This window comes from Limulus polyphemus, unplaced genomic scaffold (genome assembly GCF_000517525.1).
Source record: "Limulus polyphemus unplaced genomic scaffold, Limulus_polyphemus-2.1.2 Scaffold414, whole genome shotgun sequence".
NCBI classification, from domain to species: Eukaryota; Metazoa; Arthropoda; class Merostomata; order Xiphosura; family Limulidae; genus Limulus; species Limulus polyphemus.
In genome coordinates, this window is record NW_013666024.1 from 393 (window position 1) to 16,946 (window position 16,554).

The window sequence follows — 16,554 nt, forward strand, 5'->3', positions numbered from 1 at the left end:
GCGCGTGCAGGGACAGCTTTGAAGGACCAAATGGTGCCTTTTTTGTACGCGTATTAAATACTCTTTTAATTTGAAACAACAGAAAGGTATGAGCATAAATAAATGCGCAAAGGCAAATTTATATGTATATGTGTGTGTGTCTTTTTTCACTTTCGGAGACAGCTTTTGGATATGAGGAAGGCAACATGCATGTGAGGGGCATTTAATACCAAAACACTACAGACAATTAAAAATTGTATCATTACGTATTACATAAAATATATATATTTGACTGCAATTGCTGTTAGAGTTACCGTGACTGAATAAAACCCCAGGATCCACCAGTGTATACATAAGTCCCCACCCCATTGGTTCAGTACTAAGTCTGAGGGCTTATAACGCTAAATATTGAGCTTAAGTTCTCCTAGTGGGCAGACACAGTGTAGTTTTATGGTTAATTAACAAACAAAGTCCGCACAGGATAATATATGTGTGTACATATATGTACTTAATAATACACACACAAACAGTCACTCGCACACACACACACACACACATATATATATATATATTATGTGTGTGTTTTTTATACGACGGTCCACTTTTTGATTCCTTCAATAGTGACGTGGCTGCTGCCTTTCTCATAGACGCTGATGTGGACTGAGATCAGAACTTAACTTAGGCCTACAGGCTAATAGAAGCTATAGTTTGCGGGTGTACTACATTTTAAGAAATTGTTCTTATACAGGTTCTGGAGGTTTTATTTGAGATAACTGCAGGTTATTTTTCAACATATCTTAAAATGGTAAGCAGGAAATACTAATAAGGTTTTCAGTAAAGTAGTAATACTAGTATATAAATTGTAATGTAGGCTTACAAGTTACATAGCTAGAAATATTAGTATTACTATTAAATATAATTAATGCTTGGAGACGACTTAAATGAGTAATGAACAAACTCTTTTAATATAAGGTTAACATAACAGCAAATGTAAAACGTTTCGACAAGGTTATGTCATCATCAGGTACAAGTAGTTTACACTGACACAGATATATATATATATATATAATACTAAGTAGTAAGAACTAGAGCTATGTGAGAAGTTAAAATACAAGTTCCAGTTCATTTATTACTTTCCATTAAAATCTCATACCATACTAAATAAATATTGGTAACCCACATTAATGACGGTCACTGGTAATAGAGAAACCTCAAATATACAGATTCACTTTAAAGTACTTAAACTGTAGTTTTTCATTGTCCAATACAACTATCAAGTTCAGTCTTATTATTATATTGAAGAAAAAAAAGACTTCTTTTGTTGAGGAAGAAAAAATATTGGTCTAAAAGGGTTAATATGAATGTCAAATTGCACATATTATCTAAAACTGTATATTATTTTCTTGGTTAATATCAGTTCATGTACAGCAACAGGAGACTTGTGGAAAGAAATAGCTAGGTAATTTGGTAGAAATCATGTTTCTCGTATACTATAACTACAGTAGCCTATAGATCCTCTGAAAATGGGAAGGCCATTTAGAAGACCACAAGATAATAGTACAATTTTCAGACAACATATATATTTTATATTTCTTCTATAAGAGGAACCAGATTTAAATGCTGTTCTACATCTCTGATTTGAATTCTGATTTCAATATGTTATTATGAGGAATGTGCGGGGTGGGGTTGTATTTTATGTGATTCTTATTAGAAGTTATAGCATTTAATACCTACAACAATTTACAGTGATAAGTTAATAATGTTGGAATTTAAAGCATGAGCATTAGCCTTTACTTGTTTCAACCTTTTTTTTTTTTTAAAGCAACAAGGACTTGTACATGCACATTGGTCACCTACATTGATAACATTCACTGGACAAAGGGGTCTTGGTGCAAGCATTAACTCCAGATTACAAGTAGCTTTCTACATATACTTTTATGGGTGAAAAAATTCCCGTATTCTCTCTTTCAAATGTACGATTCTTAAATCGAACAACAACAACAACAACAACATTTTCAGTTGGTTATTTTTAATTAATATTGGTTCAGAAAATGCTAGGCCTAACTGTTCATCACTGTAGACCAGATATCTAGCTTTTGAGGTAGTAATTTGTTTCATCTTTAGTTATGATTTTGTTTATCATTTTTTGTATTTGTTTCTTCTATTGATGAGTTCATATATATTTTATTTGCCTTAAAAATACTAGTTCAACTACCTCCTAATATATAGTGAAATATAAAACTGGTAATTTTTATATTAAGAAATCTACACAAGATTCCCAGGACAGTGAGGTATGAATAATAAGTTCATGTATGACTATATGAAACAGATGCTAACGATCATGTGGTATGCAATATCATAGTCTGGCAAAGAAATAAAAAGTCTTTTGATCTGATGATGAGTGAGACTGGCAAAAACAGACTGTGATGTTGTTTGTTGTGAAGCACAAAGCTACACAAAGGGCTGTCTGTGCTCTGCCCACCACAGGTATTAAAACCCTATTTCTAGCAGTATGAGTCTGCACAGACTGTGACATGTAAGATAGTCATTGATTATTAAAAGTTATAGTTCATTGCAGATACTTGATTGATCATTATTTATTATTTTTAATATTTTAGGGAAGTGTTCATTAAGTTTAATATTGCTGTTTTTTCTTATTTGTTTGAATGGTTGTTTTTTTTAGGTTGAAATGTTTAGCTACAAAATCCCTATCAGGCACTACTTATTAACTTATTAATTAACATGATCAGAAAGCACTTTGCTAGGTATCAATGTTAAGAGCTGCTGTTGATTGAAGAACTTAGTACCATATAATGGAAATTTGACAATTGCAATGCAATACTATGAAAAACAAATTCAAGTATCTCCAAATTTCAATTTTAGTATCCCAAATTAATGAATTTTCAGTTGTGTGGTATGAAAGAAGCATTTAATGTTATTCGTGATGCCAATTACATTTTGCCATCAATGTGATAGTAAAATGCCATAAACTTCAGTGTATGGCCTGTTTTATATTCAAAATATTATTTTAGAAGACATTTTCATAAATTATTTGAAAGCTAGTTCATATGGTAATGTATATAAGTAAAATTTAGAAGTGTGTTGTTTCGTGTTATATTGTGTAGAAAAAGATAGTACAAGGGAGCAGTGGGGAATGCCCATTTTTACTCTCGAGTTATTATTCTGTGGTTTTTATATGTAGTGTCAAAAGTAAACGATCACTGTAAATATAAGAGGATGGGATGTGAATTTTTTCCTAATAAAATGCAGCATTATTTAGGCCACTAACATTCTTTATTCAGTGCAATTCTTGCACTACATATGTAAAACTCTAAAACTGTTAGTAGCCTATAAGTTTTGAATTTGTTTTTCATTTAAAGATTACTTGTATAGAGCCAATTTCATGGTTGTTTTGGTTCCCTCAACATACAGAAACTTGTTCACTAAATCCAGCAGTGGGTCCCCAAATATTAATTAATCCTTATCTTAAGCTCTTGTAAAGTTGCAGTCTCAGTGTCTCTAGATGACTACTTGTTCCACAGATTACTATCCTATTGAAGAAATAAACTATCCCAAAATAAAAATTTGTGTAATTTTTACACGTTTTCAGTTTATGATCTACTGTTCTTTAATCCTCAGAATTCAACACACACACACACAAAAAAAAATATATGATACATAAATCCTATGTGCTCCATTAATAAGTTTGAATACTTATCAGTTAGATCAAACATCACCATTCTCTTTCCAAGAAGTACAGATTAAGATATTTCAACCTATTTTGCCAGCCCATCCTGATTTTTTTAGCTAACATATTTGTGTATGCATACCCACTATCTAAATCTGCATTAAATTTTGGAAAGGAACTGTTGCTGAAATTTTAAGGCAAGCTTATTTTACATGATTGGAGAATATGAACAGCACACTCTTTGACCGTAGAAAAATCTTTGAATGATTTATACATGGATCTGGCTAGATATTCAGTAAACTGTTGATTGAGACTTCAAAGGCAAGAATCACAATGACAGTGCAATGAATTTATTTTTTCACCTATTGTCAAAGAGATTTACTGTTAACTGTACATATGAAGAGGGTTGTAAGGTTTACTTTCACCACAAATCTCATCATATTGGTTTTGTGTTTTCTGTATTAGCCTAAGATTAGTTTTTTGTAAAATAGCAACTTAAGTGTGTAAGCACAGCTACTTTCACATGACAACAATGTCCATCCGTGATATCACCCTAATAGTCTTCTGAAGAACCCTCTGGAACAGTTCTCTGTCCTTTCTAAGACAAAGATACCAAAGGTCACACAGTTTTTCATGATCAAAATTTTTATTCCAAAATTAAAACTACCTTTAATCAATATAATTAATTATGTGTGATCATCACTTAGTGTCATATAAAGTTATTAATCAATCTGAATTAGTGTTTTCAATTATTCCAGCTATCCAAGTAATCAAATTATAGTCATTATGATTTCTCATTATTTTCAATTAATTCACAATTGTTGAGTTTTATCAGTTAGTTTCTGATTATTCTAGCTATCCAAGTTTCATGGGGATAATTGATAAGTTGAATGTAATCAATCAACGAGGCTGACAAATAATTGATCGACATATTCCACTAATCATCCAGCTTTAGTGACTAATGGACCAAATGATCTTTTGTTACTTAATTCTTTGTGTTTGCATGCAAATATTAAAAAACAAAATTGTGATCCTTGTCCTTCACGCTAAGTCTTAATTTAGTTAATTTCAGAAAGTTGAAAAATTCATTTTCTCCTTTTGCTAGGTTTTGTTGGCAGCAGCAATATGTACAAAGCCAGGAAAGGGTAAGAAATATTTTTCTTTATTTTATTTTTAAGTTATGTAAAATACAAGGATATTGGAAACATAATAGTTAAAAAGTATTTACACAGTCATTAACATTTTAATAATATACCGTACTACAAACTTTTAAATCAAATTTGTTTTTTAAATAAGTGACTGTAAGTTATATAATTAAGCCATTGTTCTGTAGGTTATAGCAATCTGCAAATACTGAGCAATTATTCTGAGAGCAGGGCCATCTTGGGAAAGTACACAGTTTTGTTAATTTTCTGACAAAATTGTGGGTCCCTTCTTGCTTTTTCCCTGGTAAAATTTTAGTCCAGTCCACCCCTGCCTGAGAGTATACAATGTAAATATTTTTTCACTTAAAAAAAATATATCTAAACATGCAGAAAAGTGTATAAAAATATTTTGGAGCATCAAATAAATTTTTTAATTTTCCCACATTGCAACAAACGTTTGTTTGTTCAATATTCATTGTACAATGTGTGCCGCTGCTTGTATGTTTATGTAGTTTCCAAGATCACAAGTTAAAACATGGTTTCATATTGAACTTGTTTAGTGACTCCTCAACTAGAAACTACAGCTAATATTTCTGACATAGGTTGTCACTCACATTTGGAGTTTTTAAGATTTTGACTGCATTTCATGCTTTATGTAATTATGAATGCTTATTAGGTGATACAATGTAAAGGTTTGATTAAGTAGACTTAAAACCTTGTAAAAATATACAGTAGGTTTTCACTAAATACAGATGTGTTAGCAGTATAGCATGATATATATATTTAATAATGTGTATTTTTATTTTAAATTATTTTTACTGTGTAAGCCTCTCTCAAAGGTGAAATGGTACAAACTGTGGCCATTATCATAAGACAAGAGAGGGATAAAAAATACTCATGCTTATTTGTATGTTTTTTTCCTTGCAGAAGGAAAAATAAATCTGCTGAGAACAAGCTTAAAAGCCAGATTATTTCCTGATAATCTATTTTGAAATAAATATGTCTAGTTATGTTTAATCTGATCCTTATAAGGTTCAGTGTTTTAAGCTGAGGAATTTTACAAGTAAAAATTTCATAAAAGATTAGGGAAAGTTGTGCTATGTTTGAAAGGCAATTTTGTTAGATTTGTCAGAAAGTGTTATAGCAATATTTATACTTTAAATAGATTGTGTTTTATGGGTAGAGTAGAACAGCAGGTTTTTGCTATAGAAATGAAACAAACTTTTAACAGACACTAGATGTGTGTGTGTGTTTTTATATATATTCCAGATTTTCCAAAACTTGTACTTTTCAGGAATGTTCCCAAGCATTTAAAATAAAGCTTTTTGCTTCTTAAAAGTATGTACTAAACATTGTATTGTTTGATCTGTCGACAGCGATAATCTCTTTCCAAAACTTGTACTTTTCAGGAATGTACCCAAGCATTTAAAATAAAGCTTTTTGCTTCTTAAAAGTATGTACTAAACATTGTATTGTTTGATCTGTCGACAGCGATAATCTCTTTCCAAAACTTGTACTTTTCAGGAATGTTCCCAAGCATTTAAAATAAAGCTTTTTGCTTCTTAAAAGTATGTACTAAACATTGTATTGGTTGATCTGTCGACAGCGATAATCTCTCGCCAGTTTGTAGAGATGAGCAGAGCAAGAATCGAAGGTTTATTAGCTGCTTTCCCAAAACTCCTCAGTACTGGAAGACAACACACCTTTGTGGAAACTGAAAGTGTACGATATGTTTATCAACCTCTCGAGAAATTATACATGTTGCTGATTACTACTCGAACTAGTAACATCCTAGAGGACTTGGAAACACTCCGGCTTTTCTCCAGAGTGGTGAGTTGACATTAATTTTGTACATTTGCTGTTCTTTAATTTTCTGATGTGTTAATGCAACAGATTATACAGAATATTGATACAGGTTTTAGAAAAGATTGGTGTTTATTTTTTGCACTTAGATATAAAAATCAGTGTGACAGTTTTAAGTGCGTTTAATAGTTTTTTACAGATTTTCCTATGTACATGTTACTTTGAGTACACCAAAGAGTAGTTATTTCTAACTTGATTTGTACTAAAAATGTTTCATAAAGGAAAATGTTTAGTAAATGGCTTCGAAGATCACCAATTTTTATCTAAATTATTTTATGGTCCTTCCTTCATGAAATAATTGTTTTCAAGTATGTTGTTATTGCACTTCAGATTATTATTGAAAACTGCTAGATTTTTGAAGAAAGTTTTCTAACGTTATTTTTTTTTTTATTTAGTTGGGGATTGTTTCAACATACAGTGCATGTGTTATTATACATGTAGATTTTATTTCTATGGTATTAAGTTTTGAATACAAATTTTGATTCATGTTCAAAAACTGAATCAAAAGAAGTAGGAACTTCGTGGAACTGTGTTGTCATTCTACTCGTTTAAATGTTTTATGTAAAAACCTCTTTTCTTGATATAATCTTTTTTTAATGATGAGTGCATGTATTCACTGTAATATAACATGCTTAAAATTGCATAGTTATTTTTTGTTCAAAATTTTGATTAATGTTTTCATACTTTATTTCTTTTAACTTTTTTAGATTCCTGAATACTGCAAAAATATGGATGAAGAAGATATCATCGACAACTCTTTTAATTTAATTTTTGCCTTTGATGAAATAGTTGCCTTAGGTTACAGGGAGAATGTCAACTTGGCCCAAATCAGAACTTTTGTAGAAATGGATTCACACGAAGAGAAAGTCTACCAAGCTGTGCGACAGGTTTGTAAGCAGTTTAATTATTCTAGATATAACCATTAAAAAAGAAAAGTTTAATATAAAAAAACATCAGTTATGCTTAAGTAAATTCTAGTTTTATATTTCTTCAATAAATTTGGATCAGACATCCTGGTAATTAGGCACTCGACTCACAACCTGCGGTCACATTTGTAGCAAGTTTAAGATGTTTCGTTAACCATTATTTCTAACACATTCTCATCATTTGTCATAAAGCTGTATTTTGACTGTTAGTCATGTTCTAAGTCATATCTGATTATAAAGTAAGATAATTAAATAAAATTATTGCATTAAGTTGACATTCTGTATCTGTAGATATACAAGATGTATTATTGAAACTTCCATGATCATACAAGTGTAATAAAAACTGTTGAATGTTAGTGTTTTTCTGTATCTTGACATATAAAAATTTTATTGTGTGAAAGGTTTTGATACTGTAATTTTCAGACTCAAGAACGAGAGGCAAAACAAAAAATGAAAGAAAAGGCTCGGGAACTACAACGTGCAAGGCAAGAAGCTGCCAAGAAAGGAAGGACACCAGGTTTTGGATCAGGTGGATTTGGTAGTGGAAACATGGGGATGGCCCCTTCTCCAATCATTGGAGATAGTGCTTCAAGTATGCCAGAGCCTCTACCTAAACCAAGCTTTTCAGCACCAAGGTATTTTCAGTTCTGATTTTGTAAATGAAACATTCTACAAATATGTTTTATCTGTGAAAGTATTAAAATGAATAAGTTTGATGTGGTTTTGTAAACTTTTAATGATGGAGATCACTATACATATATATATATATATATATATATGTGTGTGTGTGTGTGTGTATATAATATATCTTATAATTTAACCCAGAATTAAATCAGGCAAATATTTTTTCAAAACATGGAGGGTGCCTGAGGTACTTCAGACAACTTACAGAAAGGGTTAAAGGAAGGTTTAATTCTAATTTCCAGCTCCCATTATTTTCTGTGATAGCAGTGATGTTTTAAGAACGTATGATTGTAATAGACAGTATTACCTAATTATAACTGAATTTTTCACTTCAGATGAAAAATAGGAACTATGTGTATCATCTTCATTGTAGATTTAGAAACTTAAAAGCTATAAGGAACCTCAATATTTATCCTAAAAGTATTTTATAATCTGTAGTAACATATTTCTTAACCATTTTGCCTAATTTCTTTCAGTCGACCATCTGGCCCAAGTAAAGCCCTAAAGTTAGGCAGTAAAAATAAAGATGTGGACCTTTTTGTTGACCAGCTTAAGTCTGAAGGAGAAAGTAAGTAAAATACTAATTTACATTTTTGTTTTGAGCTTTATAAATATCAAATATTTCTTAGGTAAGCTGTTATTAAATGTTATCAGTCCATAAATTGCCATTATAATTACATTTTAATCAGTAAAATCTTTTACATAAAGTGTAAGTAAATTCAGAATTCATATGCACTTGTTTTGGAATACTTCTTGAAAAATAAACTTTTTCTTATAAAACTTCATTTCATCATATGTTTTAAGTAATTGTATACTTTCTATAACAATAAAAGTTGTGAACATAAAATCCATAAGATGGAGAGTATAAGGCCAAAGGAAAATATTTTTATCTTGTCAAACAGCATACAACATAAAACAACAGGTTATAATTAAAAAATTGACACTGTCTGTTTGTTTGTTTTTTGTAACACATTTCATGACATTTTTCTTCTCATTGAAATAACACAGAACAACCTTTGGGTATGGAAATTTTTAATTAATACTGTAAAAGTCTTGTAAGTTTTTTACCTGAAAAGTGCAGGAATCTTGAACTTATCCAGTTTTCACAAAAATAACACTTCAATTTTCTTAGTTAGAGATAAATATTTCTTACTACATAAACCAATGATGTTTTTAGATTTTCAAGAACTTGTACTAGTCATAAAAGAAGAAAAATAGTTTTTATACTTTATTTTATGTTTATTACAATTTTGGTACATTACCTGCTTATTCTCATGTTAAAAATGTTATTGTAGAACATGGGTTGGGCCTTTAGTAGAGCTCTGGATTTAGGTAGCTAGTGAATCATACTCAAATCTATGTGATGACACAAAATATTTCCCAAATTCTAAGTTGTGGGTGCATCACACTGAATTCTCTAAGATGGATGGTAGAATGTTCCTGACTGGCTCCTTTTATTCTGGTCAGTAATTCAAAATTATGTATGGTGGCTGATAACCTTTTGTACTAGCTTCTTTGCCATATATTAATACAAAAAAGTTATTGCATTGTTAAGGCACTCAGAAATATGTGCTTGAGCTAGAAACAATATACAGTAACGTATTTTGCCTGGGAAGTATCATTTAAAGGTGTCAATTTCTTTAAGATGTGGCTACTTCAGCAAGTGCCATGAAACAGCCTGTTTTGTCCAAAACTGTACCTCCTCCGGTTCATACAGAAAGGTAGGATATCTTTAACCATTGATAAAAAAAAAAATTCTGTACCAAAACATTAGGAAAGGAAGCTTAATCAATAAGAGATATTTTTGATTTTGATAAATTCCTAACCCAGTTTTTTTTTTAGTATTTGAAAAATGTCATTTTTTTCACAACTGTAAGATATTTTCTAAGATCTTGTGTCAAACAAAGAAAACTATTATAGTTAAGCCTAATTGAAAATGTTAGTGCATGCACCTTTCAAACGTTTTTAACATTTTAAAATGGTATTTGAAGCTTGGTTTTTAATTATTGTATAAAGATTACCTAAGTAACAGTGTTCATAAAACATTTGATGTGTGAAATTTAAAAAAAAATAATTTAATTTGTGACATATTATTCAAATCAGTAAAATAGGCTTTTTAAATTCAATTTGGATATCAAATTATGTTGAGGCCACATTTATTTATATTTCACACTGATATACAAAGAGCATCATAATGCGTAGTAAAAAAATATTTTCTCAATCACAATGAATACATACACTTATTGAATAAACATTTGATTATATCTAAATAAAGTGTTAATGGATGTGTTGTATGTTTTTTTTTCAGTGTTCATCTTCATATAGAAGAGAAGTTAACTTTAACAGCATTAAGAGATGGTGGATTACAGAACTTGGAGATTCATGGCATTGTAACACTAAAAATCAAAGATGACAAGTATAGCAGTATTAAAGTACAGATGGATAACCAAGACGACAAAGGAGTACAGTTACAGGTGAATATAAATGGCGAAAGGGTTAAACGTTTTTCACGTATTTCAGACATAATTATTTAAACTTTGATTAAATAGTTAGAACTGTTTTTTTCTGTTTTTGTTCTTTTGCCAGATTAATAAAATCTCAACATGTTCAAATGTTATTTGTTTAAATTAATTTTATTTGATAGATATCAATTTCTGTTTCTTTGCTTAAATTACGCCTCTTTAATTTTTCTTGGTCTGTTGATGTTGACTTTCTAAACCAACATATATGCCAGGTTCTGAAACAACTTGATTTCCTTGATTTACATGTTTCAGACCCCACCCTCACCCCACACACGCATATAATAAACTGCTTTTCAGTATGTGTAACCTAACTTTATTAAGCTGGTTATCACATGTGTACAGAAACTTCACACATGCAAAGCACTTATCAAGTGCACTCTATTACTGTTTCATGCTATGAAAATTCAAATTAGTGAATGTAACATTGACAAAAGAACAAAATTTATGATGTAAAATGTGTGTAACCTAACTTTATTAAGTTGGTCGAGCCAAGTATAACTTTTACCATTGTGTGGTAGTTCATTCTTGATTGTTGGCCTAAACAAATGACACTGTTGGTTAGAATATTTAACATATCTGCTTTATTTTTTGTGTTTCTAATTTAATTTTATGTTTATTATTCTATTTTAATGATTCTTCTGTATTTTTAGCTTAGTATATTGATGTAGGATAACCTAAGCCTCCTTGGCTGACCAGACCTTATGTGATATTATTGGATTTACAATTGAAAATATCATTAACAACGAGGGAACCCAATTGATGAGAAAGTATTCAAATCATTGATATTAATTAACCTTTGCTGATTACAGGTTCTCATAGCTTCCTAAACCTATTATCCCTTTAACAACTGAAACACGTTTTCAACTACTCTTCTGCGCATGTCGCAAAGTGTTACCGACTTACATTCAAAAGTTAATTAAACCAATTTATGTATTTTAATGAAATTATCAAATATTTTATAATTCAAAGTTTTATATTATCTAAGATTTTATTCTTTTATTTCCAAAGAAACATCTAAAACAACAGTTGAAAACTGCAATTTTTGCTGTCACGTTATTGGCTCATAATTACAACTTCTCAACTTTAAGAGCTGGTATAGAAAAAACTGTGTCTGTGTACAGTAGATGCTTTCATCAGACTTCCAAAGGACACCATACACATGTTTTACATTACTATCTCAAGCACATTCCAAGAATTTCTTCCCCAGGAAGCCTTTATAAATATTTCCTCAGTTTAAGGTTGCCATGCCAGTAAAAGTTGTGTTGCTAAGTGACAGTTTTGAGTTGAATGGCATACTTTTAACCAATAGAAAGAGCAGATTTCACTCTTGAAGGTCATTAATGTAACAATAAACATGCTTTTAAACATTTGTTTTCAAACAGGGTGAAATGAGTCCAAGTCCACTTTTGAGAGGGGTGTCCATAGCACTTAGTAATTTGTTCTCACCTTAAATATATTAGTTTGATATACAGTTAGATTGTATGTAGGTTTTACTTTTATATTTTAATTAATTATGTATTATTTGTGGAGTTAAAGACAAGCTAAGCAAGCAGTTACTTTGAGCGTACGAAAAAGTGATGCTTGTGTTTGCTAAGCCTAAACATTTCAGTTACAGCTCTTTCACTTGTATCATTTCAGTCTTTTAGAGACCATTGAAGTAAATCCTGGGAAATAATAAAAAATAACGAAGATGAATAAGGAATAACTACTCATAAAAGTGACAAAGCTAACACTGAGAAAAAAATGGCATACCATGCAGCTGTATATTGTATTTCAATTAACAAAATAGTTACACTCTAGAGTAAGTTCTGAAGCCAAGAAATAATACCAAATGGTCCAGTTTCAATAATATGACAAATTGTTTTATCTTTCATAATACAGTAGGCTTCATACCACATTCTACATCATACATTTTGTTCTTTTATCAATGTTACATTCACTGCTTTGAATTTTCATAGCATGAAACAGTAATAGAGCGCACTTGGTATGTGCTTTGCATGTGTGAAGTTTCTGTCTTCCTGCATGTACACATTTGATAACTTAATTAAATGACCTGCAGTAGGTAACAGTATGAGGAATTTCAGCAAATTTAGTTTATTGTGATACTTCTACTTAATAATAATTAAATAAATCTAGTGAATCCTTGTTTTTATTTTGTAAACCAGGCAATGAAATTAGATCCTGATAAAAAAGAGAGGATCCCATCTTTGAAAAGTTATGGAATTTTTTGTTTAAGTGTTTGAACTTTGAATAACATATGGAAGTACTGAAAGGATTCAATCTTCTTAAATTTCATCACTACACATAGTTTTCAATATGTTGCTGTAACATTGGGATTTTTTCCCTTTTTAGACTCACCCTAATATTGACAAGGAACTGTTCAAGTCACAGCTGATAATTGGTTTGAAGAATCCATCTAAGCCATTTCCTTTAAATACTGATGTGGGAGTTTTGAAGTGGAGGTTTCAGAGCCAAGATGAAAGTTTCATTCCTCTTACAAGTATGGAAAACTTTATATTTCAAAACCAAAAGTCCTGTGTTGTGAAAGATGTCAAGTGTGTGTGTATTTTGTAAAGATGGAAGTGTGGAAGAATAGAATGTAGAAGTGGTTAAACAGACAAACATGTTTATTAGAAACAAAATGTTTGTGTATTATTTTCAAATGAAGTACATATTTACTATCAAATATAAAAGCTTGTGATTACATAAAGTACTATAATTTTTTGGGGCATAAAATAGGTATTGATCACCATAACATGATAAATCATGCTCTTAATGTTCTGGTCATTTAAGAAGAGCTACTATACTTCTACAGTAATAATTACAGTTAATGTTACTTAAGACTGATAATGCAACTTAATGAATACTTCTGAAGTAAACTGTATAGTATTGAAATCTCTGAAATACTTGTGATCAAATTCTCATAAACTTTGGTTGCCTTTTTTATTGTTAAGGAAGCTGTATTCCATTCATGAACTTTATATATATATAAAGGATCAATATAGACATTGTTTTTTTATGGTGCTCCTATGAATGATCACAAGCAGTTGAATTTTGAAAGTATTCATTGCAGTATTAAACTACATAAACAAAACCTATCAGACTTATAAGCACATGAATAAATAGTTTGTGATGAAATTGTAATGAACATTAAAAAATCTTCCAAATTAAACTTGCTGATTTTACAGGATGATTTTCTACACTTCATGACTTTACCTGTCAAAGTTTCAGTTTTTTCTAAAGTTCTCTGTAATTTTGAACTGATAGAAAGAGATTTGTTTTACACTAGCTTTTACTCAGAGCAGTATAGATCATGTAATTTACAAATAAGACGTCTTGTTTGATTTGAGCTTGTTTTCTGAATAGCATAGTCTGTAGTTAGTTCACAGATGTTGTCAGATAATTACAGTGAACATTGTGTTCGAGCTCCTTCCAAGTATGCTACATGCTATGTAAGGTGATAAGTTGCTATCATGATTTTTGAAACAATGTTATACTTTAACCAAGAAAATGGATTGTTGCATTAGCATCTTAGAAGAGTCTCTATTGACTCAGTTGGAAATACAACATTACGGGGCAGACATGGTTAGCAACAACTTTCACGTACATCTAGATGTTAGTTACTCTGAGTAATCAAAAGAACCATCCCATATCATGACTAGCAGCTTACAGTGCCAGAACATAAGGACACGGTTCAAGTATTAAACTCTTTCAACTACTTCTCCATTAACATTCTCAATACTTCCTAAACTGTTTTTCCATTTGTCCCTTAAGATTGTAAAGTAGTTTTGAACTGGTTGTCAACTGCCACATCACAGTGTTTTAATTTTCCTCAGATTGAATCCTGACCATTATTGAAGAAATTAAACAATTGAGACACAATTTGAACTCTGTTACACTTACAGGCTTATCCAGTTTTCTTTTCCATTGTTCATTCACCAACATTTGGCAGTCATATAGTTTTCCTAGTGGCAGATATATTCTTATTTGGTCCCAACTGATGAAAACCTCTGATGCCAGATAACCTTGAAACGAGTTTAATATGTTAATGACTTTTGCTAGGCATGCATCCACTACCATACTCCTTTGAAAGTTGAAGGGATCTTTAGAATATTTAGAAATGTTGTATAGAAAACAAGTACACAATTATAGATTAACTATTCCAGAACCAGGATCAACTTAAATACAGTCTCATCCATTTCAACATGGATTTATCAATGGCCAAAAAATTCAGTTTTATAAACTTTGAAATAATTTTTTTTAAATAAATGTTTTACTTTTTTTAATGAATAATATGAACATTTTATTTTAAAGAACAACTACTGTCATGAAACATGTTTTATTTTCTTTCCCAAATAATGTATTATTTTAATATTAGTTAACTGCTGGCCTTCCGAGAATGGAACAGGTGGTTGCGATGTCAATATTGAGTATGAGCTAGAACAAGAAAACATGGAATTGAATGATGTTTTGATATCTATAACCCTTCCGTGAGTATATATATTTTGGTACAAGTTTATCTGATAAGTTTATTGTACCGTGAAAAGTAAAAACTGAGATTGATTTGCTAAATTCTAGGTTAAGAATAACAATTTTAATGTGAAACTCAACATAGTGAAAATATACGTGTTACAATTTGATAAAAAATTAAATTTAGAGTTCCTATTTCATTTATTTCTCTGTCTTAATGTGGTTATTTTGTTGTTTTTATTCATAGTATTGCAATTTTCTAGACTAATAGTTTCATCCAATTATATATTCCACCACTTTTCTGTAGCTTCACTAATTTCTTGTTATGCAGTCTTATTCATAATTTCCAATAAGAACTATAAGTTTAATTGAGTGTGTGCAAACCTTTCTGTCATCTAGATATTTATTTATAAAATGAAAAAAAAAAACATTGATTAAAAAAACTGATAAAATTTAGTGATAAAAAGCATTGTGAAGTATGTGTGTGCAGCATAAACATTTATGTAAGCTTATGACTATATCTTCTTCATTTGTTTTTTTTGGCAAAATCTATTTACAATTCATGCCAACACCTAGCATTTCTGGTTTAATAAACTTTAAGCTAAAATGCATTCAGATATTAATGAAGCAGTCGGAGAACTGAAAAAGATGAGGAATATAACAGTAGGATTATTCAGATTAATTATTAGTTCTGTAAATAGAAAGAAATTAGGGATAAAAAGAATCAATCTTTAAGTTCTTTTATAATTTATGTTTGTAGTGCACATTATAATTAGTAATCGTAGAGTATTTTGTTTCTTTGTTATGATTTATTTCATGGCATTTAAAAAAATTATATTACTATACCTTTCTATTAGGTCAGGACCCAGTAACCTCATTGTAAACGAGTGTGATGGTGAATATCACCATGACAGCCGAAAGAGTATTTTAGAGTGGAGGGTTCCTCTGATTGATGTGGCTAATAAAACTGGAGCCATGGAATTTTCTTGTAATGGTGGTCCTGAGGAATTTTTTCCAGTAACTGTAAACTTTTATTCCAAAACACTCTTCTGCAATATTCTGGTTAGTAAAATGTCAAAGAATGAAATTAAAGTTGTGTTATATGTGTATTATGTGCCTTTAACACTGTTATTTTAACATGTTGTATACATATATATATATATATATATATATATATACACACGTAGTATACAGTAGTATACAACGAACTAAAACTAAAAAGTTAAAGTAACGTAAGAAGGTAAGGTAATAAAAGTAAAATTAAATTAACGTAGTAG

General features: G+C 30.3%; 1 protein-coding gene across 1 annotated transcript in view; it reads left to right on the forward strand.

The window, feature by feature from the left end:
- The first annotated feature begins 589 nt into the window (after positions 1–589).
- The window catches only part of LOC106458085 (coatomer subunit delta-like), a 19,143-nt gene continuing 3,178 nt past the window's right edge, over positions 590–16,554 (forward strand). Inside the window, exons 1-11 of the mRNA XM_013917540.2 lie at positions 590–784; positions 4,773–4,812; positions 6,419–6,642; positions 7,383–7,562; positions 8,025–8,236; positions 8,762–8,853; positions 9,931–10,006; positions 10,594–10,759; positions 13,160–13,307; positions 15,186–15,297; positions 16,135–16,339. Of these exons, the coding sequence (XP_013772994.1) occupies positions 782–784; positions 4,773–4,812; positions 6,419–6,642; positions 7,383–7,562; positions 8,025–8,236; positions 8,762–8,853; positions 9,931–10,006; positions 10,594–10,759; positions 13,160–13,307; positions 15,186–15,297; positions 16,135–16,339 (1,458 nt within the window). The 5' untranslated portion in view covers positions 590–781. The remainder of the gene's footprint in view (positions 785–4,772; positions 4,813–6,418; positions 6,643–7,382; positions 7,563–8,024; positions 8,237–8,761; positions 8,854–9,930; positions 10,007–10,593; positions 10,760–13,159; positions 13,308–15,185; positions 15,298–16,134; positions 16,340–16,554) is intronic.